General features: G+C 36.8%; 1 protein-coding gene across 1 annotated transcript; it reads right to left on the bottom strand.

The window, feature by feature from the left end:
- Positions 1–1,811: 1,811 nt before the first annotated feature.
- On the bottom strand, positions 1,812–25,626 carry LOC100261576 (AT-hook motif nuclear-localized protein 14). Its single transcript, XM_002270756.5, has 6 exons — positions 25,027–25,626; positions 19,986–20,038; positions 16,642–16,773; positions 2,721–2,873; positions 2,166–2,460; positions 1,812–2,077 (listed from the first exon to the last, which is right to left on the bottom strand). Exons 1-6 carry the CDS (start codon positions 25,400–25,402, stop codon positions 2,013–2,015), a joined length of 1,074 nt encoding a protein of 357 aa, XP_002270792.1. The 5' UTR covers positions 25,403–25,626; the 3' UTR covers positions 1,812–2,012.

Below are 25,626 nucleotides of genomic sequence, written 5' to 3'. Positions count from 1 at the left end.
TGGGTCAAAAGGCCAAAATATTTCTCATTTTACAAACGTAACCTCCATATTTTTAAAATTGTAAATATAATCTCAAATGGAGAAAAATGCCACATATGTTATTTTACAAAAATTATTTTGTATGAAATGGGTATTAAAAAAAGGTTCGAGATTATTTTAAGAAAATAAGGATTATTTTTCCAAAATAGAGTACATCTTGATAATTTTAAGCAAATATTCCAAAAACATTATGAGTTTCTTTGCAACTAAAAAAAAGTAAGAAAAATGATGAAATTATATTAAAAATATACAAACAATATTATTATTTATAGAATATAATTAATAAATAAATTGTTTTTTCGCATTTGGCCCTCAATTTTGAACTGCCCTAAATGGAAATAGGATTGACATGAATATAAAGTATAATACTATATTTAAGAGGCATCAAAATCTTATTGAAATTTGCTTTCCACAAAAATTAACTTTTGAAAGATATTTAAGAATAGCAGTGATTTTAGGAAACATTTTTTATTTAAAAAATGTTTTTTTAAAAAAAAAATTAGGTGTTTCATAAAATTTAGAAAATATTTTTTAAAATTTGAAAAGTCGCTTGTAGTATTAAAACTTGTAATATTTTATATAAAAAAACACTTGCACAAACAATAGAAGCTAAACACTTCCAAAGGGGTGGATAGAGAAAGGAAAAGCAGAGTTCAATATGTTATTCTAACCTCAATGTAACTTTTCATTAAACTTTTAGCTTCAATTATTAAAAAAATAATTCTTTCTGGTTAGTTTGTTTTTTATGCCAAGTCAGCAACAGGCTACACAGTTTATATGGCCACTCTAGTTTATGATTCAAAATGATATAATGAGTTGAAAAAGATAATGATTTTTAAAAACCATTTTAAAAAATTGATGTATTAAAAAAAGTTTACCATCTAAAATTATTTAAAAATTTTAAAAATAATTTTTATATAAAAATTATTTTCTATTTTTTATATAAGATTTATTATATTTTATATAAAAACTATTATTATTTTCTATTTTTAAAAAATAAAAAAAATGTATACAAACAAGCACTTCTAGGGTGTTTTTGAAAACTTAGAGAGTAATTCCATGTTTTGATTTAATATTATTATTTCAGAAAATTTTAAAAACAAAAAAAAAAAAAAGACTAATCATAAATAGATTAATTAATTAATTAATGAAATTTAATTTTTTTTAAAAAAAATTGAAGAGACCCAAGAAAAGAGAAATGAAGCATGCTATTGAGAAGAAGTGAACAGATTCAGGATGGGATGTATAAATGGGTAGGCATCTAATAACAAAGCACTAGCATTTTGAGTGGATTGTATTCTCAAATCAAAGGATGAATGCCATGCTTTTTCCTGACAAACCATGAAATGGATGGCCCTCCTTTGTCTCTCCAAAGCTGCACTTAATCTGGACGTATCAACTCAAATTCACTGAACTCGTCTCCTATCCATGATTTTGAAGTGGACCTAAGCTAAGACCCAACCACCCCACCCCCACCCCCACCCCCAATCAAATCCAACTTTCCATCTGTGCCTTCTCTCCCTCACTCACCCACTCAACGTTTCCCCAACGTCAAAGCTTTTCACTTCAACCTCACTCTACTTTTCCCCGTGTTTCTATAGTTTGTCTCCATAAAAAAAGGCATGGAAAGAGTGATTTTAGTAACAGATGCACCACTGAGAGGGGTTTTTAAGAAGCAAAACTAGCTACTACCTTCTCTATATGGCTGTTATATGAACATAAAACATTAGGGGTGATGGGTAGGCAAGTGGGTGTAGAAGCCATACAAGTCATTGAAGTCATAAAGTTAATGCATAACCCATAATTTCAATAGTATCTGCTGCCAAAACGAGTAAATAGTGCTCGTATCCTGTACAGATTTTATGTCATGTTACACTCCGGACAGAGGTGCAAAGGAGCTACTACATCTATGTGCTCACTCAGAAGAAACTGTGATATCTACCCAAAAAGAACAGCCACCTTGAAATCTACATCTAATCAGGAATCTGCTCATAGTCCCCATTTTCTGGAGATTGGCATGCTCCACGTCCTCCTCTTCCTGCCCAACAAAACATTTCATTTCAGTCAGTCAGTGACTCAGTCTTCCCATCTCTCCACCCCCAGTCTCTCCTCCATTGGAAATTTACCTGCCAAATCATAGCCAACATTGATTCTAGCATCAGGGCCACTCCTCCAGTCAGTGGGCCGTGTAGGTGCCATTTGCATACCCCGAGACTGAATCATGAAATGACTTCCACCGATGCCTTGATGATCATCGTTCCCCATGACTGGGATCCTTCCAGAAGATTCAACTGCAGATCGAAACCCTACATTTGATACAGATGCCCCACCAACTGGTGATGTAAACTTGGGAGAAGCATCAGCTTTTAAACCGGTACTGGTATCTTTCTTGGAGTCAACTAGAAAGGTGCCAACGATAACCTGTAGCCACAACTAGCAAGTCAGTAGATAGAAAGCGAACTGATTATCAACCCAAGGAAATGAAAAGTCTACAGCAGACCAGAGATTGGGATGCTTCTCTATGCAAGATGCCATGGCAAACAATAATATCTGTTTTAGGCATTTGATGACATGAGTTAAAGAATAAAGTGTATGCTGCAATTACTTCTTTATTCTGTCGTGCATATAGGAACACAGACAGGCAAATTTTTTCTCAACCAAGATCACATTTTAAATAGTACCTGAACTGGGCCTGCGGCCTTTAGGGGTCCACCAACGCCACCACCAATAATTTCGCCATCTGTATTAGACAGACATACACTCAGCCCACCAGTTCTTCCTCCAATCTCAGTACGGACATAAGATCCAGTGAGTGAAAGGATTTCAAACCGTCCCTAAAATCAGAGAACACAAGGAAACCATTTAAATTTTGCACTGAACATGTAAGAACAAGAAGCCATACTTCAATTTGTCAAGCCATCTCACAGTACAAAGGATTTAGCCAAATCAAAATGATAATCTTCAAGGCAAATAACAAACCAGTATAAAGGCAAGGATATGCACTTTCTGATTGGATTCCTATCAAAACCTATTATAACTTTCATGCAAACTTACTCAGAGAAAATGGCAGTGGGCACATAAGTCTTTGTACTTCTGTTTCCTATCGTTGAACCAGAGACCATTTAGGGCATGTATAGACAATCGGAATAAAGAATGAGAACAAGAAATTCATTCTACTTTTTATTCATTACTATGTTTGATTCCTCTCTTCTGTATGGTATTGTGATTTACCTTCATTTTCATCCTATTTACAGTCCTATTCCCACATACCAAGCACACCTTTAATGAAAAAGAAATCAGCTTGCTCAAAATCTTCGATTTCCTGAATATTTTAGGATTTCATGAAATAAAATAAAAAACAGTGTCCATATTTTGTTTTTTTTAAATCTCTTCCACTACAAAAACAAAAACAAAAACAAAAATCATTTCCCAGTTTTATTTTTGTAGCACTCGACTAACCACTGTTTTGAATTATTTCCCAGCCACATGGACATAATTTTTTTTTCTTGGCGGATTGGGAGGGCTGGACATTGGATGTTTGTATTGCTACAGAAATCACAAGAAAATTGATTAGATTGTGTTTTATTAAATGATACTTGAACACAATTTGGTAATGTAATATGGAGATATTGAAGAAGCTGTTTTTTCTCCAAGTATCATAGAGAGCCATCAAGTGGGGCACATCTGAAATATATGGTACTTTCATGAAAAGTAAGATGAAACAAACTAAAATAAAAGAGGGGAGGGAGGGAGGACGGGCAAGAAAACCAAAATCACAATACCATTGAAACCAAATCCATAAAAGAATGTCTAGCATCCACAAAATCTATTCTATCCACACATTCAGAGCTTGCAAGACCATTGTTTAGCTTCGTTTTGCAGTTTCAGTTCCATTAAAAAACTCTCCTATTATGGCACCAAGCCAATGAAAGGAGGGCTGCTCTCCACTCTTCCTTCTACTCACTTTAACAGAACTGTGCCTCCTAGAATGGACCTCCCTCATCGTCCTTGGGAATATCCAAAGAACCCCCAACAGCAAGAGAATCATAGTCCACATCCCTATGAAGATGAGGCAGTCGACCAGAAGATGGTTTACTGACTCTTCATGGGATTTGCACTTGCAACACCAATTAAACTAGATCCTTTTTCCATAGTAAGCATCAGCTTCAATTGTCAAGATCTCTTCCCACAATTCCAACCAGACAATTAATAAACTCCAAAAAATTCAACTGGTATTACATTCTGGATAATTCTGAAATAAAAAATAAATAAATGAATAAAACAATCTCACATTTATTGTCACTGGACTACACTTTAGTTCATAGTTCCCAATGCTTTTTCACTTTATCATTTAAGTAAAACAGTTTATCAATATGATTACCTTGAAATCAAACTCATCTTTGCAGTTTTCATGAATTATTAAAGAAATAAAATGAAATGCATTTCAATTTCTTGTCGTAAATGAAATGTGCAAACTAGAATTAGCATTTGGCAGTGTTCTAATAGATGAATAGAGTGGAGTATGTGTATATCTATCTACCTACTATTATTTTATGACAATAAATGCAACTTTTGGAGAAACAAAGGAACTCCAAATCTCAACTCCCAGGAAATTGACCGACCCCTGAAGACCCCACCCAACAAACCTCTTCCAACCATCATCCTAATATCATACCAACACTTTTCCATAGACCTTTACCATATACACCCCTCACCCTACCCAAAATGCACCCTCATACTCCCAATACTCTCCCCTCCAAAACTCAACCCACACCATTAACAGCACCACTTTCTCCATAAATGATCCCTTTTTCCCTATGAACTGCCATAATCACAAAGCAAAGCCTTCTTAAGAGATCCCAGACTTCTAACTCCCGAACCCACCCACCCTCCCTCTATCCAACTAATACGGAACAAGAAAATTATTGATATTAAAACAATAGATACAAGGATGGATGAGAGATTCTCAAGAAAGAGAGTAAAGCAAGAGAAAAATAGACCTTGTTCTGTCTAAACCAGGGACACTCCCTCCATCAACCTCCGATCTAAAGGGTGTGTAAGCTAAAAACTTTTGCAAGCAAAGTTCCTCAGTACCTATGGGCCGAAGCGTTTAATAAAGCTGTGCATATTATTTACTGATTGCCATCGTCGACTATTCCATTCTCTACGACCACCCTCATCAAACCATAAAACTCTTATGAAGGAGGATCTACTCTCTGCTGGCATGTCTATTTCAGGATTCTCGGTGAAGGCAAAAACAACATTACCTAACAAGTCTTAGATTTACTGAATCAAATGTGCAAACCTTGGAGGTCCACTTCTCTAAGGAAGCCCAAACAATAATTTTTAAGAACCCTACCCAGAAAAATGTGCTGAAGCCAACTTAGAGGCATCTTTCAATCCTTGCAAAGGCACTAATATGTCAGCCTTAATGGCCAAACTTTGTTAGCTGGCTTAGAAAAACCCTGCACAAAGCCCTCCTATGACCTCCAAAAGAACCCATAATAAGTAACCCTACCCTAATTTTTTTTTTTTGCCAAGAGAGCATCCACCAAAATTAAGTGTAATACAACCAGACAACAAAATACCTTCATTCCTGAAGAATGGGAGCATGCTGCCTTCCAGTTCACGGATTTCAAAAACAATCGGCATGCTCATAAATTTTTATGTCATAGGAACATGTAAAGAAGTCAAGAAGTAATCCTTGGTCCATTTCTCCAAAATCAGTCTCTTGTTAATCCTCGAAGATTCCCAAATTCTGCTCCGAACAAATCCCTCAGCATTGTAGCTAACAAGACATAAGGCATAAAACTCTACTCCTAATTCCTGTCAAAACCATGAAATAAAACAGTCACCAAGTTTAGAATCTCCTCTGGGACGGCCCACTGAGAACTTGGAAGAAAGAATTTTCTCACAGTACCTATATGTCACAAGACATTTGAGAAAATGATCAATCATGTAATGACTTCCTCTGCTAAAACACGATTGCCCAGACGATTCAAAAGATCTGTTGATATGAAGGTTATAATTAATCTTCATTTTCTTATGAGCCATTAACCAAGCAAATGAACTTTTTCTCCAACCCTACCGAAAGGAAATATCACAACTTTCTAAGATTTTAGTCAACAAGACCAGGGTTATGAACATGGATGGAGATTGAACCAGGAGGCTCAACAAGGGACACCTGATCAGTATTACCCACCTCCTGAAAGATACTTGTTTCTTCTATATAGCTAACCTCCTTTCAAACTCCCCACCATTGAATTCTGCCTAGCCTCGGGTTCTATTTGAAAGAGCTTTTTAAATGTCAGAAGGTGCATATAGAGCACAAAAGAATGTTTTAATCATGTTTGAATGGCTCCCCATCCACGAAAAATTCCATTGACCGGTTACACACACACACACACACACACAAACTCTCCACCATTGAATCTTGCCTAGCCTCAGGTTCAATTTGAAAGAGCTTTTCAACTGTCAGAAGGTGCATATAGAGCACAAAAGAATGTTTTAATCATGTTTGAATGGCTCCCCATCCTTGACAAATTACACACACACAAACTCTCCACCATTGAATCCTGCCTAGCCTCAAGTTCTATTTGAAAAAGCTTTTCAAATGTCAGTAGGTGCATTTAGAGCACAAGAGAATGTTTTAATCATGTTTGAATGGTTCCCCAGCCTTGAAAATCCCATTGACTAGTCTCTCTCTCTCTCTCACACACACACACACAAACTCTCCACCATTGAATCCTGCCTAGCCTCAGGTTCTATTTGAAAGAGCTTATCAAATGTCAGAAGGTGCATTTAGATCACAAAAGAATGTTTTAATCATGCTTAAATGGTTTCCCATCCTTTAAAATTCCATTGACCAATCACACACACACACGCATACATACATACATACATACATACATATATATATATATATATATATATATATATATATCAAGCTCACATGGGATAAAGTCCTAATAACCTATCTTATGGACAAGTTTCTTGCTTGCACTTGGACTCAAACAAATAGTGAAAATAAAAAAGCATTGAAGTTCAAATTCCTGTCTTCTTGAAAAGCAAGATCCTAATATAATGTTAAGCTATGCCTATCAATATATATATGTATGTATAATGTTAAGCTATCAATTGACCTAAAAATTTAAGTTCTCGAGTAATAAACTAGCAATATATATTAAAGCAACTTGAGCTAGAGCCCTAATAAAAATGTTAACGCACATAATTATGTGAATTCGTGATAGAAATATGAAAAATGGATTCATTTTGTTGGAAAAATATTCCAAAACATATAGAATACACTAGTTGACCTATAGAGTGTTAAACTAGGAAAATATCCTAACCTCCCATACATAGCAAATACAAATCAATGGTAATAATACAGCTGGAAATATATAGCTAATTCACTAAAAATAATTGCCTATTCTAACACTCCTCAAGCTGATGCAAAGATATTTGCATCCCAAGCTTGCTAATTATCTCTTGAAAGTTTGCATTGGATAATCCTTTTGTGAGAATATATGCGAGATGGTTGAAGGATAAAACATGTGAAGTACCAACTTGTCCGAAGTCGAGCTTTTCTTTTATAAAATGTCTATCAATCTCCACATGCTTGGTCTAGTCATGACGAACTGGGTTGTGTGCCATGTTTCTAGCCGCTCTATAGTCACAATAAAGCATCATTAGACTATTTACCCTCACTTTTAAATCTAATTCAACCAAAGTAGTTCACATATCCCTTGCATCATTGCCCTAACTCTGTCTCTACACTATAACAAGCCACCACTGATTGTTTCTTGCTTTTTTAAGTGACAAAATTCCCTCCTAATAAGGTGAAATACCTGGTAGTCAATTTTCAGCCTATAATGGAGTCAACCCAGTCAGCATCTATATAAGCTTCTAACTTAGCTTGCCACCTTTCTGAACCAAGAGGCCTCTACTTGGAGTTCCTTTCAAGTATCTAAAGATTTTGAATAGCTTCAAGATATGGTTTAAGAGGAGCATGCATAAACTGACTAACCACACTCATAGCATAAGCTATATTTGATCTTGTGTATGATAGGTAAATAAGCTTTCCAACCATTCTTTGATAAATACCTCAATCAACTAGTTCTTCCTTCTCTTGTTTTTCTCCTAGCCGGTGATTTGAGTTATTTATTGGAGTGTTAATAGATTTCCTACCAGCCATACTCATTTCTTGAAGATCTTGAGTGTATTTCTATTGGGAGACAAAAATTCCCCATCAAGATCTAGCCACTTCAATTCCAAGAAAGTTTCTTAGTCCTCCAAGGCCTTTGATTTCAAATTCTTTTGCCGAATCGACCTTCAATCTTAGCATCTACTCATTATCATCACAAGTCACAATAATATCATCTACATACACAATCGAAACAATAACTCTCCTAATTGAGGATAATTTTATGAATAAGGTGTAACCACTTTGACTTTGAAAATAGCCTTTGTCAAGCATAGATTTGGTAAATCTCCCAAACCATGCTCAAGGTGATTGTTTCAATCCATAGAGGGATTTTTTCAGTATACATACTTCGCTCTTCTATCCTCTCTCCTCATATCCCAGTGGTATGTCCATATAAGTCTCTTCTAAATATTCGTGAAGGAATGCATTCTTCACATCTAATTGATGTAGATACTAATCCTTGATGGCAACCAAAGACAAAAGAATCTTGATGGTATTCATTTGTCACTGATGCAAATGTCTCATGGTAGACTATAGGTTTGAGTGTGCCCTTTGGTGACAAAATTTGCCTTGTATCTTTCCAATGACCCATCAAATTTGTACTTCATGGTGAGGATCCATTTGCAGCCCATGAGCGTCTTTCCTTCTCGTAAGTCAACAATCTCTGAAGTCTAGTTTTTTTTTTATGCTATAGCTCCTCATTCATGGCATTTTTCTATAGTTTTGAGGTTAAGGCTTCTTGAACAGAAGTGAGTATTCGTTGAGACAACACTTTTGAGAGGAAGGCCTGGTATTGAAGTGATGATGAATCTTTTTGTCCTGGAGTACACATTGAGAATTGGAGTCTTAGGTCTCTCCACCATGGTTTCATTATTTGTGAGAGGATTGGGAGAAGTTTCAGTATGATTTTCAACCAGTATTTGTGGTCAAACACTATCTAATTCATTGTAGGAAAGATTATTAATGTTATCTCTCTAATTTAGCTCAACCACCATTCTATTCCCATCAGCTTTATCAACACTATCAACCACTGTATCATTTTGTTCATCAGCAATTGTATCATTCTTTTCAACAGCAACGGCATTCATTCCTTCTTTTAATTCTTCTTTCACATCCCAATCCCACCTATTTTCCAATCTTGATATATTCTCCCTTGAAGGTAGGTGCTATCAAAGTATGATAGATTCCCTACAAAAGTCGCATTCATAGTGACATAATGCTTCTTTGTAAGAGGATGATAGCACCTATAGTGAGGGGGAGTACCCTAAGAACACACCCTTCAGAGCTCTAGGCTCCAACTTTCCACATAATTAGACATGGATATGAACATAGGATAGACACCCGAAAACCTTGGTGGTAAAGCACACACTCCTTGAAAGTTGGGAAATGTGACTTGAGTTTCTTCACCGATACTTGGTTTTCCAAGACTTTAGTTGGCATTTTACTGATAAGGTATGCAGATTTTAGTATAGCATCACCACAATAGTGTTTCGACACTATAATTTGGAATAAGAGAACACAGGCTCCCTCCAAAAGATGTCTATTTTTTCTTTCAACTACCTCATTCTATTGTGGATTATCAACACATGTTGACTAATGTAAAATGCCTTCATTGCTCTAAGTAATTCATCAATTCTTGATTGAAATATTCCTTGTTATTGTTTGATCTCAAGGTTTGAATTTTGGTTGTGTTGACAAATTCATGAAATGCAGAAAAAATTAAGGGCACTTCAAACTTGGACTTCATGAGATAAACCCAAGTGGTCCTGGCGCAATCATCTATAAAAGTAACAAATTCAACAAGCATCAGAAATATTGGTAACAAGGGATGAGCCCCAAACATCTAATTGAATTAAACTGAATAAAGAAACAATTTGAATCTATTTTATTGGAAAGTTCATCCAATGATGTTTAGCTAACTTACATGACTCATAATGGAACTTGCTAACATCTATTTTCTTAAACAAGGAAGGGAACAACCATTTTAACAAAGGCAATGGAGGGTGTCCTAAATAGGCATGCCAAAGAAGGATATAGTCCAAACTAGTTTGGTGGGCTGAAACCAAGCATTGAGACTCTTAGCCTTTGCTTCTCCAATTCATCTCTAGATAATAAAATACATCTTTCAGCTTACCAAACCCAATCATCTTCACCAAACAATCCTGAAAATAACAACCTGTAGGAGTGAATTCAACGGAATAATTCAAATCTTTTGTGATTTTTCCAATAGACACATTATATTTAAATTTGGGCAATGGAGGACAGAGTGTAAGGGTAAGTTGGGTGAAATGTGTACAGAACCTTGGCCAGCAATTGAGGAGAATGATCCATCAGCTACATTGATTTTTTGTTTCCTAAACATGGTAACTAGTTGGAAGAAAATTTAGACATGCTGGTCATGTGATCTCAAGCACCTGAATCAACGATCCAGGTAATAGAGTTATTTTGGAAGGGAATTTAAGCCTTTGAACCTGATTGAGCCACAGAACATGAACCTAAATTTGACAAAGGTGTTTACATTAGAAGTCTCCAACTAATTAAGCAATTGTTTCAACCTCTCAATATCAAATTTATCGAATCCTAAGTGTTCTAATTTTTCTTCAACAAAGGTTGTGAGATTGGCTTATCCCAATCTGGTAGGAGGCTATTTCCACCTTGTTGAACTGTTTCAAGTTTTGAGGCTTTCCATGTAGCTTCTAACACATGGCTCTAGTGTTTCTTTGCTTGTTTCAATAGTTGCACCACATTTTATACTTACTAACTTTGATTTTTATTTTTATTTTTTTAATCTGAAAGAAAATATATATTTATAATAATAAAGGTACTAGAGAAGGAAGAAAGGTCCTTCCCTCAAAATACAGATTATGATCAAAGACAGACTAGACACCCCACTATACAAGAACTATATACAAAGGCATCCCCAACTATCTCAAACTTTTGAGTCACAAACCGAAAGCCAGTTGAGTTGAATAACACTAAGTGGAACTCCTCTAGAAGCGACAATACAAGAGGCCCAAAGAGAGGAGTAGAAGTGAAGTAAATCCCACAACATCCCTTCCGATCTCCACTTATCCTCAAAAATCCAAGCGTTTCTCTTTTGCTCACTTAGTTTGTTGCAATAGTCATGCCACATTTTCAACATGTCCCTCATCATCTTTGAGTCAGCAGCAGATTCCATCTCCACGTTCTGGTAAAGATCTAACTCTGTCAATAACCCTTTGGGAGAATTATAGTATTCTATGACACTTGAAGTCCCTTGCTTGGTATTTATAATCTGCTGCTTCATCTAAATAACTTAGGAGTGAAACCAACCTTGGAATAGGTCTCATTAAGAGCCTCCTAGATGTCTTTAGTTGTGAGAAGAAGTAGATATGTCTTACTTATTTCTAGTTGCATGGTGTGTAGTAGCCAAGCCACTACCATCGAGTTTTCTGCCTTCCAAATTTCATACTTAGGATCACTTTCGAATGGGGTTCTAGATGACCTAGTAAAGTATTTGAATTTCCCTTTGCTTCTCAGAGAACTTTTTATAGATTGAGACCACTCCATAAAATTCCTTCCATTCAATTTTGAAGTGGCAATCTGAAGGGTAAAATTTTCAGTGAATGGATACCTAGGCACTGAGAGAAGCTGCTGTAGAAGTGGTGCTAATGGACTTAGAAGTTTCAGACATGATTGAAGGAGAAAAATATATGACAATAGGGACTAAAAGAGAAGAAGATTTGGGAGAAAATGGTAACAAAAAACAAAAAAAAAAATAAATAAATAAACAAAAAATAAACAAAACAAAACAAAAAACAGCAATGAAGGTTGTGAGCTGAGAAATAAACGGAAAGGATAACAGAGTTGCAGATTGTGAAGTAGGACAGAATTGCAGCAATTGGCTCTACTTAAAACAGAACAGTGATGAAGGGTACCTCAAAACCCAAGAGCCTAAATAACTTTGATACCATGCGAATTCATGAAAGAAGTATGAAAAACTGACCCATTTCTTAGGAAAAATATTACAAGATATTTTGAATATACACTAGTCGACCTACAGAACACTAAACTAAGAAAATATCCCTTTTTTTAATAGGTAAATAGAAGAATAGATTAAAGAGCACTAGCAAAAGGCGCAGCCAAGTACATACGGAGTATACAAAAAAGGCCTAAAAACTAGCTGGAGAAAGAAGGTGTAAAGAAACTATAAACCACCCACACAACAAACAAACCCAATCCCCTAAAAGCTAGCACAACCCTAAGCATGACAATGAGCCGCCCAAAAACCCATCTAAAACCACAAACCAACAACGAAAACAAGACCACAACCTCAGAGTGAGAAAACTGAACACCACTACTCTCCCCCTTCCCTTTGACTGCGAGATGAGTGCTATTGTAATGTACCAAACATTCAAGCTTTCGAATTTCCCTCTCCAGACGAGAAGACAAAGATTTCCTACTTCCTCTTAAGACCTTAACCCCATGTCCTTTTCTTGACTCCATTTTCTTCAAAAGAGCAATGATTTCCGTTTTTAAAACCCACCACTCGCAACCCAAAAAACTGCTAAACTCGGCAAACTTGTTGGGTATAATCACAAAACGAAACTCCTCCCCCTCAGACCAACCGCCTTCCTCCAATGCCTTTTTTACCTCCATCTCCTCAGCCCTACCCATCACTTGCTTACCCAAAGAACCCTTCTCTTCATTCCCTCTGAAATCCAGCAGCCTTCCATCTTGGACCATCATTCGCAGCAGTCAAGAACTCAAAGGAGACCCCAAGGGATAATCCACGCTTGTTCATCTAGCTGCCCCATTGCCTAGAGCAGAAGGCTTGATCAGAGAAGAATAGAGCACAGAGGAGGATTTACCTTGAAAGTCAATCACTTCATTTAAAAGGCTTCATTCGCCCTCGAAATCCACCCGCTGAACCCTGAACCTCAATCTTTAGGACAGGGTCACCAAAAAGCTCCAAAGAAGAAGCAATCGCTCTAGGGTACCTCTGCCTCCTTTCCTATGCACGTAAACACAAGGGTTCCAAAGATGAGGGTTGAAGCACAAACAGCCCAAACTAAAGAAACCTAACCTAGCTTCCTTTAGACTAAAAATGGGCTTTGGGCTAGCCTGAGGCAGACCCATGGGCCTCGCCAGCAAAGTTAGCATTTTGGTCCCCCTTTCCTCCAAAAGGCCCAAACTGAGGCGAGGCCCATTTGAAAGGCCCACTGCCTCAACGGTCTTCCCACTAGGCCCAGGACTAGCTGTAGTTCCCATCCTATCAACCTTGTGAAGAGGCGCTAGAGACTTGTCAACCCCCATCCAACTTTCCCTCCTTTTGCACAGTTCCTCAAGTCTTCATTCGACACCTAGACCATTACTTTTTCAGAGGACCCTCCTTCCACTCTCTCTATGGCATGTGACCCAACTTCACCTTCTTCTCCAGCCCCCCAATCACTGTAACTCAGAGGAGGCTCCACCTCGCTCCACCAGGGAGGGATCTCCCATCATAATTGAACCGCAAAAACAGAGGTACCCACCACCACCTGTAACAAACTTGGAATTTTCCACCTTCTAATCCCAACTAGAACTCTAGCCCACTGCAAGTTCCTACGCTTCATCGTGTCTTCATCAACAGTCACAAATCTCCCACAAGCTTCTCCTAGTCTTTTAAATAAAGCTTTCCCCCAAAGATGCAAGGGGAGTCCCAAGATTCTCACCCAAACTTTACATTTGCCCCTATCCTTCTTAAGGCACGTAGCCAAAAGGTTCCACCACTCTAAGAAAAATCTTTTACTGTTGAACCAGTTCACACCCCAGTGAAGCACCCTCTCAGCTTCACTAACACCTTCGAACTTAAAAAGGATGAAGGGCCCTCCCAACAGAGCCAAATGGAGCTTCCCTATCAACTTCCAGCTAAACTGTGCCCATTTTCCCAAGACACCAAGGTCCGAGGGCTGATCAGGCAGCCCATCCCCCCTCTTCTGACAAGGCTTCTTTTTAGATTTTCCTCATTTTTGTCGAGCACCTTCTTTTCCACTTCAATCCATACAGCATTACAATGCTCAACAAAACCACATAACCCGCCTCTGCTACCCTTTTCTTTTCATCGCCCTCATTGGGGGCCAATACCTTCCTGAAGGAAGCAAAAGGTTCCTCCACTCTTCACAAGGCCGAGGAAACACCAAGACTTCTCAGCTTGCTGGACAAAATCTTCCATCCTCTTAGAAAACCCTACACCGACTGATCCTTGTTCTGCAGTAGAAATTTAGCTAGAGCTCCCACCAAGTCTTAATCTCCATGCTCCATTCAAGTACCACCTCTGAAGAACTTCCAATAGCTACCTTCTCAACCTTCCCTACATTGTTGTTTCTCCTGCGCATTACCAAGCCTGAGTCCCACTCTTTTAACCAAAGAGCCCTAAGCTTTTGCCTCTAATTGTTGTTAGGTAAATAATCAATTAATTAAACGTGCTTTGAAAAGGTGCACCAAAGTATACATGGAGTATACAAATAGCACAGGAAAAAAGCAACCACAAGCCACCATTTGAAACAAAACAGACCTAAAAAGGCATAATGGCCCCCAATCGATCTTCTTGCATGCATACCAAGTCCAGTTTCTGCAATCTAATCAAAGCTCAAATAACCATCCTCTTGATGCTATCATTAGCCCCTCTTCCTACCATCTTGACCTCTCACCTCTTTTCTAGCCTTCATTCTATTAAGGAAAGCTAAAATCATAGTGTTGAAACATACTATCAGCATGCCCAACCAGTTGTTGAAAGCTGCCAAGTTGCTTGAGGACCAATTCTCTAGAGGAACCTCCTCCTTGGGAACTAAACCAAGACTTAACACCTCTACCCTAGTCCTCTCACTCACTGCAGCGTCATTTGGCATTGCCTTGACCTTTTCAAACTCCACTAAGGCGTCATCCACCAAAACCATCCTTAAAGGGCGCTACCCTCTCCCAGGGAGCAATTTCAATATCCACCTCATATCCCTCAAAACCAAGACCATCCCCAAAAAGAGAAGTTGCCCGAATTCCAAAAGAAGAAACAAAGAGCAAAGGAGAACCAGGGTGCCTTGCCACTTCTGCAATGAGGGCCTCATCAGTGCTCATGGAGCGAACCACCTATGGTGAGAGCTTCAACGCGCCATCCACAAAGCCTTCAATCTCCTTCCCATAGCTCAACATTTCACTAAAGAGGAAGGCTCAGGGTTAAAAGGAGCCTAAAGCACCTTAAGTCCAATTGGGCTTGACCCGCCTAATCCCTCAGCCCACCATCAGACTCACTAAAGGCCTACAGACTGATGGCCTAATCCAGAATTTTTTTTACCCAATGGGATTAACCCTGCCCAACCCACACAAAGAGCTTGACTTGGCCCGACCTTGAAACTCCTTGATCACATTGCCATGGACCTCCCTCCATAGCCCACGGCCCACTCCTCCAACCCCTCTTCTTAGCCCACCCTCTTTTAAAGTCCTGTTGATAAGCCAGCTTCTTTACAACACTATCAGGCCCCATCTTAAATCCAATCAATCAATTCCAATGTGCATGAATCCTCACTTGGGAATTAACACTATCCAGTCCACAAGGTTCAGCTCAACCAACTTACAAAAATTTCATCCCAACTAGATCATTACCAGAAATTTCAACCAAAGAGAGCATCGACTTCAAGGGCACATCAAAATTATCATAGCTAACAAGCCCACCAAAAGATGGAAGAAAATGGTAAGGAGACAACACTTCAATACCAAAACAAATATATTCATTGAGATCATATGATGCATGTAACTGAACAAGTTAATAAAATAAATAGACTTATTTAAGTTCTATGAGGACACAAGAGGGCTCACTTCAGAGGTTTTGCCTCTGTTTTCTTTCTTTTATTTCCAAAGATATACTTTCTTCCTGACAAAGTGCAATCTTAAATATGAATCATTCCCCTTTCGATAAATTTGACTACTTATAAAATTATTGAAAATAAAAAATCATAACATAAACCAGGACAAGTGAGAACATGAAATATATACAACCAAGAATATATATATATATATATATATATAGAGAGAGAGAGAGAGAGAGAGAACATATAGAAGGATGCCTAAGTTAAAGAAAAAGTTATGCAAGAGCATTCTTTTTTCTAAGAAACAAGAGATGAATATATTAATGTCAAAGAAAACATGAGAAGGATGAGGAGTTGATTCAAAAGGTTTAGACTCCAATACAACATACAGAGATGTCATGACTAAGCTCCTCTCAATGATGACCAAACCCTTTGTTTTTGAGAATCTTCAAAAAAATTATTACATCAGTTCTTTCAAAGAATCCTCTTCCTAATTCCTTACTTGAAGATTTCTAGAAGATTAAAGATCACAATTTAGAGACAAAAAAAAAAAAATGAAAGGACCCTAGAAGTTTTCACCTCATATGCAACATTGCCTCCTGATGTGGCTGGCTGGCGAAGAGATGCATTAGATATCGAGCCAGATGCAGACATAATACATATTTCGCGCTTGCTTTGTTGCATGAAGAACATAATTTTCTGGGCAACATCCTGTTGAACACATCCATAAATGGTATTAACAAGAGGTACAGATAAAAAGTAACACAGTTTAATTCATATAATATGTGCACAATTAGCTTCTGTAACTGAAAGTTGTATAACAGAATTACTGAAATATATTCACCCATGACAATTTATATTCATACTCCATATCAAAGTCTGAAGTGTTTGCCAGTTTTTTTAGTAAAAATTACCACACCTGATCCATGCCAAAGCCACAACTTAAAAGCAATTAGGAGAAAATTATCACACAAAAGGAAAGATCACTCCACTGCTATGGCAAATTCTAAATAGTTTTTCAGTAACCAACTTAATGGTTACTTCAAAATCCTTCTGATGCTAAAAAATTTCCCCTCTTGAACATCAATGCATGTTCTAGCACCAAGCATACACTTAACAATCAAGCCAAGAAATCATAGACCTAAACTCCCTTAAACCTTACCACAATCCGCTAAAGTTAATCTAACAATTTATCTCATATCACTCACTGCAAATTTCCATCACCTTTTAATAATGCTATGCACCAATCACAAAATTGAAACAGTGACAAAATTCAGCAAAGGTTTCCTAACAAACATAAACCTCCCCTCTTCTCAAAGGACCTATTTTCTAAGAAGCTAACTGCTGAGTGTGCATGCATATGCACACATACATAAATACTACCAGGTAGTGCACACACATGCACAATTGTTATGTTTTAAACCAAAAAGAAATTGTTTCAATTATTTGAAAAGATGATGGCTAAAAGATCAAAGTAATCATCAAAAAGATGCTTAATTTACTTGACAGCAAGCATCTATGTGTGTGCGTGTTTTCCCTTTTCTTTTTCCCTTTCTTTCCCCGTCAGTAGGACTGTTTACATACATTGTTACTTTTTAATGAATCTAAGTACATTTCCTTAATTATTTTTTTTTCATATAAACCAAGAGGTCGAAGCATAAATCATGCTTCTTCATATTCAACAATTGATATATTCAGTAGTCTACCTTCATGGCCCTCTCCTAGCCCTGTACACTCACCAAAATACCTCCCAACAATGAGTTTCTATCTCTCACTTAACAGCCACTTTCCAGGCCTTCCAATAAGGATAACATTTCAACCTCAATCACTGTACAGCACCAGAAGGCTTAAGAAGCCACCCTTTAGTATCTGAACAAAACTCAAATACCCATGTACCTTGAGTTACCCATTGTGCATCTATCAAAATAATGCTTAGGGCAACCAGTTGGCAAGGGGACCCATCCAGCCCTGATAAAATCTCTATATGATGAGATGAGCACACTGACCTCCAATCCAACAAGATGACACTGATGGATATTTTCAAACTCTTCAGTGACAGCAACCAAGAAGAAGCTCTGTAGCAACTATTATCCTAAATGGTGCCAATGGACCACCTGCACTTTGAGAATCTACAGTTCTTCTCAAGACAAATTAAATTGAAGAGTAGCGAATGCGGCATCATATCATAACACTCTCCTGCCTATCAAAAAAAATATCATGACTCTCTCCCGCTAGGTTTTCTCCTAAAAGCACCAGAAATAGATAACCAAACTTAACTAAGGTGTCTCTCAAGCAGCGTATAAGAAACCAGCCAAAGAGAATAGTCTCTGCTATAACTTGAATGCAATTGGCAATTGAAGGAAAAAGACAACTAATGGTCTCCGTACTCCCTACGCACATGACGCACTGCTTCAAGCTGATGGCCTTGTAAGGTCTCCTAGTCTGAAGTAAGTTATTAGTATAACACTTCCATTACCCATCAATCCAGCAGATGCTCTGACTTCCTAAGAAGAACTAATATTCAAAAGTGGTTTCACTTAGTGAAAGCAAGGCAAATCTCTGATGGGAGAGGAAAGAAAATTCAGAAGAGAAGGCCAATTTTCCGATAAAAAGGCAAAAGGGAAGCCCTTAAAAAAGTCCAAGGCCAAACATTCTCATCTGAGAGGCACAAGGAGAGGCAAGTGTTTTGCAAAAAAGCAAAAGGAAGAAAGGTTAGCAACTTCATGCACACTAAGATATCTCCTAAAATCAAATGTTCCAAGATCGAAGGTGCAAGCTAGAAAGAAGACAGTATCTTAACTTAGAAGGTATGTTTTTTTTATAGGTAAACACACATAAAATTTTATATATAAAAAGAGAAAAGGCCGCTTAAAAGCCAACCCAAAGCATACAAGGAGCATACAGGAGGCGCCTCAAGGCAAGAACCAAAAAGAAGAGGGGATACAAAAAATCTTACCAGCCCTCATCTAGAACCCAACCAATCAAAAAAGTTGATTAAAAGTAAAGATCCTCCATCCATACACAACTTAGACCAAGACCAATGATTACATACAAAAGAATTTTTCATCCTTTAAATTGAAAGCTCTTCATTTTCAAAAGCAATCATATTTCTTTCCTTCCAAACCGACCAAAATAAACATAATGGAGTTGTCATCCAAGCCTTCTACGCTTCTTGCCCACAAAGGAACCATGCCAACCAAGGAGGGTATCTCTAGCCAAAAAATCCACGTCACACCAAAAGACGCAAATAACAACTCCCACAAAACCCTTGTCTTGGTACAATGGATTAGAATATGATTAATAGACTCCTCTTCAGCACAACAAAGGAGGCATCTGTTAGCTATGGACCATCCCCTCCTTTTGAGTTGATCCAAGGTTAAAACATTTCCCCACGTGGCTTCCCAAGCAAAAAAGTCCATCTTAGTAGGAACACAAGGGCTCCAAATGATGTTCCTTGGAAACGGTACTGCACTTCTAGGTTCAAGAGCACTATAAAGAGACTTAACTGAAAATTTCTCATCCTTAGTCTCTTTCCATAGTATGTTGAAATGATAGTAAATAAGAAGACTGGTCCCCCGACATAAATCCTCCCAAAATTGTATCTTCAATCCATCACCAACAACGGATTGAACATGTTGAATGAAATCCTTACTAATGAATTATGTGTCCCCCAAAACTGATAGCAAAACCAAATGACCAAAATGAATCACATACTTATACAATTCAGAAGCATATTGTCCTGTACCAGTGCACTAAAATAATCGTAGCAGATACTTAAAATCAGCACATGTGACATGCTTATAAAAATGTATCAAAATTATATGATCTGCAAATGTATGTATTATATTCATGTCTCTTCATGTGTAGCATGCACATCTTTAAAAAGACTATAACAAACCACAAAGACCACAGATGGAACATACCTCTCCAGATGCCACAGTAATAACATGTGGTGTAAAACTCTGCCCTGCATTGCCTGCATCATCCAGTTCAAAGTAGAAGCTCATATAAGTATTAAATATTATCTTAAAACTCAGTAAAAACTGAAAAGAATTCATTACTTAACAACATATAATCGAAATCAAGTAAGCTTATTAAATTTAAATAAAACATGATATTGCAAAATAAAATGATATTAGTCCATATAACTGAAGAACAAAATGCTTTCAGAAGTAGCAAGACAGAAATCAGTCGTGAGACATCAGTCTTGTAACCAGCCAATGATAGGAACAGGTTTTAGACCTCTTAAACAGTAGACAAAGGCTACTTCACAGCCCATACCACATCCTACAAAATGAAGCTAACCACTATGGTTAACATTGGCATCATTTTTATGAACTGTTATTTATTATCAATACAGCAACAACCATTTTTAAGTGTTATTGATTAATTAGAACATCCAACATATCTATGAACAGGTTTCAATCTAGAACAATAGACAATAACCTGTATGAACTAATAGAAGAATAAATGAGAGTCATCGACACCCTGCCCCTCCAACCCCAATTCACACTCCCTCTTCCTCCCCAACCCCACACACACACACATAGAGTGAAAGAGAGAGAGAGAGAGAGAGAGAGAGAGAGAGAGAGTTAGAAAACAAAAATTACCAAAACCGATGGTTAAAAACCAAATATGACACTTAATCTCTACCAACCTATAAAGAAAATCTATACCAATCATGATTGTAACCGTTTTTTAGCATGTACCTCCTGATTATTGTGATGTCCTAAAATGTATTATGTATATACAAGTTTTAATTATGGAAAATGATTCACAATGAGGATTAACAAACATTGCTGGAGTAGCATTCCATATGCATCTATGTTTCCAAAAAAAAAAAAAAATACATTAGTAACAGGCTAAGCTGCCATGCTGATTAAGCAAAAAGATGAGCAAGCATTAAGCATGAAATAAGGCATAGAAAATCATGACCTTGGAAAGTTTGAAGCAACAAAATGTCCATAATATTTTTTCTTTTTTTTCTTTTGATAGACAATTTTTTCATTATCAAATAAGAGCAAATAAAAGCATGCGCTTTTACCCATTCTTTCTAACCCTATTTGTGTCCTTTTCAAGCCTCCTGCCCCTTGCTTTAAAGCCTTCTGCTTGCAATAAAACCCCATGTGGCCTTATCCTTGTAGTACATGCTAAAACAATCTCAAACAATGCAAAGTTATTGATTGATCACCCACAACAGCTACTCCACAAATTTTACCCAAAACTTTTTCAAGTTCTCCTATTCATCCATATCCACAATTAAACCTATCTCTAGAAAAGGTCATTTATCTTCTCCAACATTTTTCGTGATAAAGCATAGCTTGTTGCTTTTTTTTATAGAATTCCCTTTTGAAATGAACAATGACATAACATCCCTAGAATAATATTTCCATTTTAGCCACACAATTTCAACCTCTCTGGGTAACATCTTCCTCAGTCAGCCCACTTTTATGTGTGTCTGTGTGTGTTTAGGTAAAATAAAGAGTTAAATTAGAAGCGCTTGGAAAATGTGCGCCAAAGTACACACGGGGTATATAAATAATGCCAAAAGGCAAGCAAAAGGAAAAGAGTGACAACAAACCACCACCCAATACAAAACTAACACCCAAAAAACATAGAAAAACATACTGCCCCTGGACGACCTTCTTGCGGAAAATCAAAGTCTGCTTTCTGCAATCTGATCAAAGGCTTCACAATCTACCTCTTGATAATCTACCACTTTTGTATATTCTCATAATACACCAATAAAATGATATTATCTACAGAGTCATAGACAATAAAATCATCCGTCCAGATTTCTCTTATTTGACTTGAATTCCACGTATTCCTTTTTTTATTAAAAACAATAAATCCATTCCATTCATGAATCAAAAAAGTACAAGAGCCATGAGAAGCCTTCAAAGAAAAACTACATAAAGATAAGAAGCATAGAACCCGGGAAAACAAAACATGCAATAAAAAGGGTCAACCTTAGGGAGGCATATTATCCCCTAAAAAACCAATAACTTAACAGCACAACATTTAACCAGATAATCTGGGGTATTGGTTAGATAATCTTTATATCCACTGAAAATAACACCCCAACTGTGAAGAAAGATCCAATATCCTGCACACCAAAGAACCCCACCTCCAAGTGCCTCTCTTTCTTTGAGCCACCAAAGAATCCAAAATCCAGCAGGCATGGAAAAAGCTCAACCACCTCTCTTTCATGATCTTGAGAAACTCCATTAACACAACTATCCTGGACTACCTAAAGAACATCCATCAAGGATCTCATTGCCCTTGCCCATCCTAGACCACAAGAAATCCCTTTTAATTCTCTCAATTCTAGAAGTAACTTTAATTATAATCTTGAAATGGGTGTTTGGTAAAACTTAATACTTATTATTTAATGACTTAAGTTGACTTTAAGTTGAATTGTTCTTAAGTTGTTAACTTAAAACTTATTACTTATCTTTTACTTTAAGCATAAAAGTTGTTTAGTAAAATTAACTTAAAATTTATTCTAAATCATCAAATTGGCATATTTACCCTCACTAATTTTAACTAATATTTATCCTCATTAATTTTAACTCGTATTTATTTTCATTAATTTTAAGCAATAAATTTATTTATAAAACATTCATATTTAAAGTATGGTAGATACATAAAATAATCATAAATTATTTATTATAAAAAATAAGTCATGGATGTGGAATCATAATTCTAAAATATACTTTCACAAGTATGGGCAAATGAGGCAAAAAGGATTTGAGATTAGAATAAGTTAACTATTTTGACTTAATACTTAAAGTTAAAAATAATTTTAAATCGTAATATTAAGTTATGCTACCGAACATGCTTAATCTACTTAGTGACTTATAAACTATCAAGTCATATTAAGTTATTAAGTTGATTTACCAAACACCCTCTAAGCAGAAAGATGAGCCTAACTAAATTCTCTTGCATTTCGATTTAGACCAAACTCCATGCATTCAATGTTGGAAATTTTCTATACAAAACAAGAGTAAGATACAGTATCCTGTATAAAAGTAGAATATTAGGCGAACAACAAATGCCTATCTTGGGATAGGGTAGTCAAGATAGGAGTTAAGATGGATGGGTCAAGCGGTTAGATCAAATAAGACTTGAAATGGAGATGCATGGGATTTAATATACTATCTATATTTCCCCATCAAAATACAGTCACACAAATGCATACATGGGACTGCCAACCAGTAGCCCAAACAAGGGGGAAAATTAATTTATTGTTCAAGATTGTTTTGACATATGGAATGAAACCAATATGAGGCAGTTATACAAATGTAATGTCTCCATAGAATTACACATGTACACATAAATGGGACTGCCTAGCAGAGAAGCCCAAACAAGGGATAAATTAATTTGTTATTTAAGATGGTTTAGATGTGTAGAATGAAAAATGTGAGGCAGTTATACAATATAAATGTCTCCCTAGAGATATATGAGAAAGGAGGAGGTAATACAAAGAAAAGATTTAAATTTCAATGATTAATTGAAGAGATAAGTTTGATTAGACAGAATTACATAGAATTCTGATCCCATCTAGTATAAAGCAGAGGGCTAAATAGCAAGATTTCTTTTTGAGACAGTATTATATAATGTGGACAAGGAATTTCTTTTATTTTTTTACCATTTTCTGCTTGTCGTGTTTCTTGAGGATATCTCTCCTCTTTGTAGTTTTTTTCTCCGTGAGTAACATACCTTCGCTTTCCTAAAAAGCGAGTCTCAAGGTATAGGAGCCACATAATTATCAAAATGAAAGACAAGCTAAAAGGGCAGCATCCAATGTTTATAAAAATAAATAAATAAATAAAAATCTGAAGCTAAGATTATGGAAACCCAAATTCCTACTAGTAGGAGCATGTTCAATCAAGTTTTACATTGGGATAGGATAGGTGAGAGACCTAAAAAACAAGAGTCAAAGTTTACTATAAATTTGAAAGGGCTTATAGAACCAATATTTCCAGATGTCACACATCTTAGACCCTTCAGAATCATGTTTCGTTCAAGAAATTTGACATAGAAGAGATTGTAAAGTTAATCATTTAGCTTAACAAAATGTGCAACAAAATCATATTTAAAACAAAACTCTCTTGAAAAATTAAGAAATTTGAAACAAAACTCACATAAATTTAAGAAGCTAACAAGGAAATAGGAAGAGAAATAAATGAATTTCAGAAACCAACAATCACAACAAAGCTTTTTATACAAATTACCCTCTCATAGAGACAAGTTAAAGGCAGCATTTAAATAACACTAAAAGAAATCCTGATAGGCATACATGAAAGGACTCAACAACAGAATGTGAACAAATGCATCAAACCCTCTTAAATTCAAGAAAATCGGCATCAAACCCTCTTAAATTCAAGGAATGATACTGAACAAAGTTGGAAAAAAAAAAACCCTTGAAATGTTTTGGAAACCCCATTCGAATCCGTTACAGAGCATGCATCAAAGCAAATAATAGAAACAATTAAAACACAAACAACTAAAATGGCTTGTGAAATTTCACATAAAGTGAGAAAACTTAAAAATAAATAAAAGATCTACACGCATATCTTTCATAAATTCAAGTCATATGCCAAAACACCTAATAAATTCAACCATTTGCAACAAACCCTGATAATTTCAAGACATTTGCAACAAAATAGGAAAAATAGTTAAAGCACTTTCATTAAAAACATTTAAAAACTGAAACCCAGACATGAAAAGAAAGTTCATAAATTCTGGAATACAAACACAAGATCCTAATATATTGAAGTCATTTGCAACAACTCCATCTTAAATTGACGAAAATAGCAAGAAAGGGTACTAAAAAAAAACCCATTCAAAACTTAAACAAGCTCGTACACAATGGTTCCCCCGCACCACACACCCCCCTCACAAATCCAAAAAATTGAAAGCAAACCCAGCAAAGACAAACGAGGGGTTAAAGAAACCCACCTAAAGAAACCAACTGGGACTTCTTGGAAGACCCTCCCAAGCCCTGCTCTTTCTTCTTCGGCACTGGCACCGATGACGAAGGCGATTTCTTCGCACTCAGACCCTGTTCTGAAGTTCCATACTTTCTAGGCCTCCCCCTCTTCCTCCTCACGGTCTCCGGCGGGGACGTAACCGCCGAAGGCACCGAGTGGTGGTACCCCAGAGGGGGCCTTTCGGAGGGTGGAAGAAGGCCGTTGGAGGGGGAAGCAGCAGTGGCGGCGACAGGGTTTTGAGTTTGGTGGTGGGGTTGAGGCTGCGGTGGTGGAGGAGGCGGCGGCTGTGGCTGTTGCTGGTGGTGGTGGAAGTAAGACGTCAGTCTGGTATCATTGGGTTCCATTAGAGTTGAGAGAGTGAGGGGATGTGAGATTTTTTTTTTTTTTTTCAAATTTTTTATTATTTTCTGGGGATTTTGTTTTATTTTATTATTAAAAAATTCTTGGGTTTCGTGGGTTGTCAGCCCTTGGATTCTTTTAGGTTATTGACTTCTTAAAATCTGTAGGGGGAGTTGGATATGGATTAGGAATTTAAGATTTTTTCTTCCTTGAATACTTGGTAGTGGTG

This window comes from Vitis vinifera, chromosome 14 (assembly GCF_030704535.1).
Source record: "Vitis vinifera cultivar Pinot Noir 40024 chromosome 14, ASM3070453v1".
NCBI classification, from domain to species: Eukaryota; Viridiplantae; Streptophyta; class Magnoliopsida; order Vitales; family Vitaceae; genus Vitis; species Vitis vinifera.
Note: the sequence above shows the minus strand (reverse complement) of the source record. Positions and strands in the feature narration are given on the sequence as shown.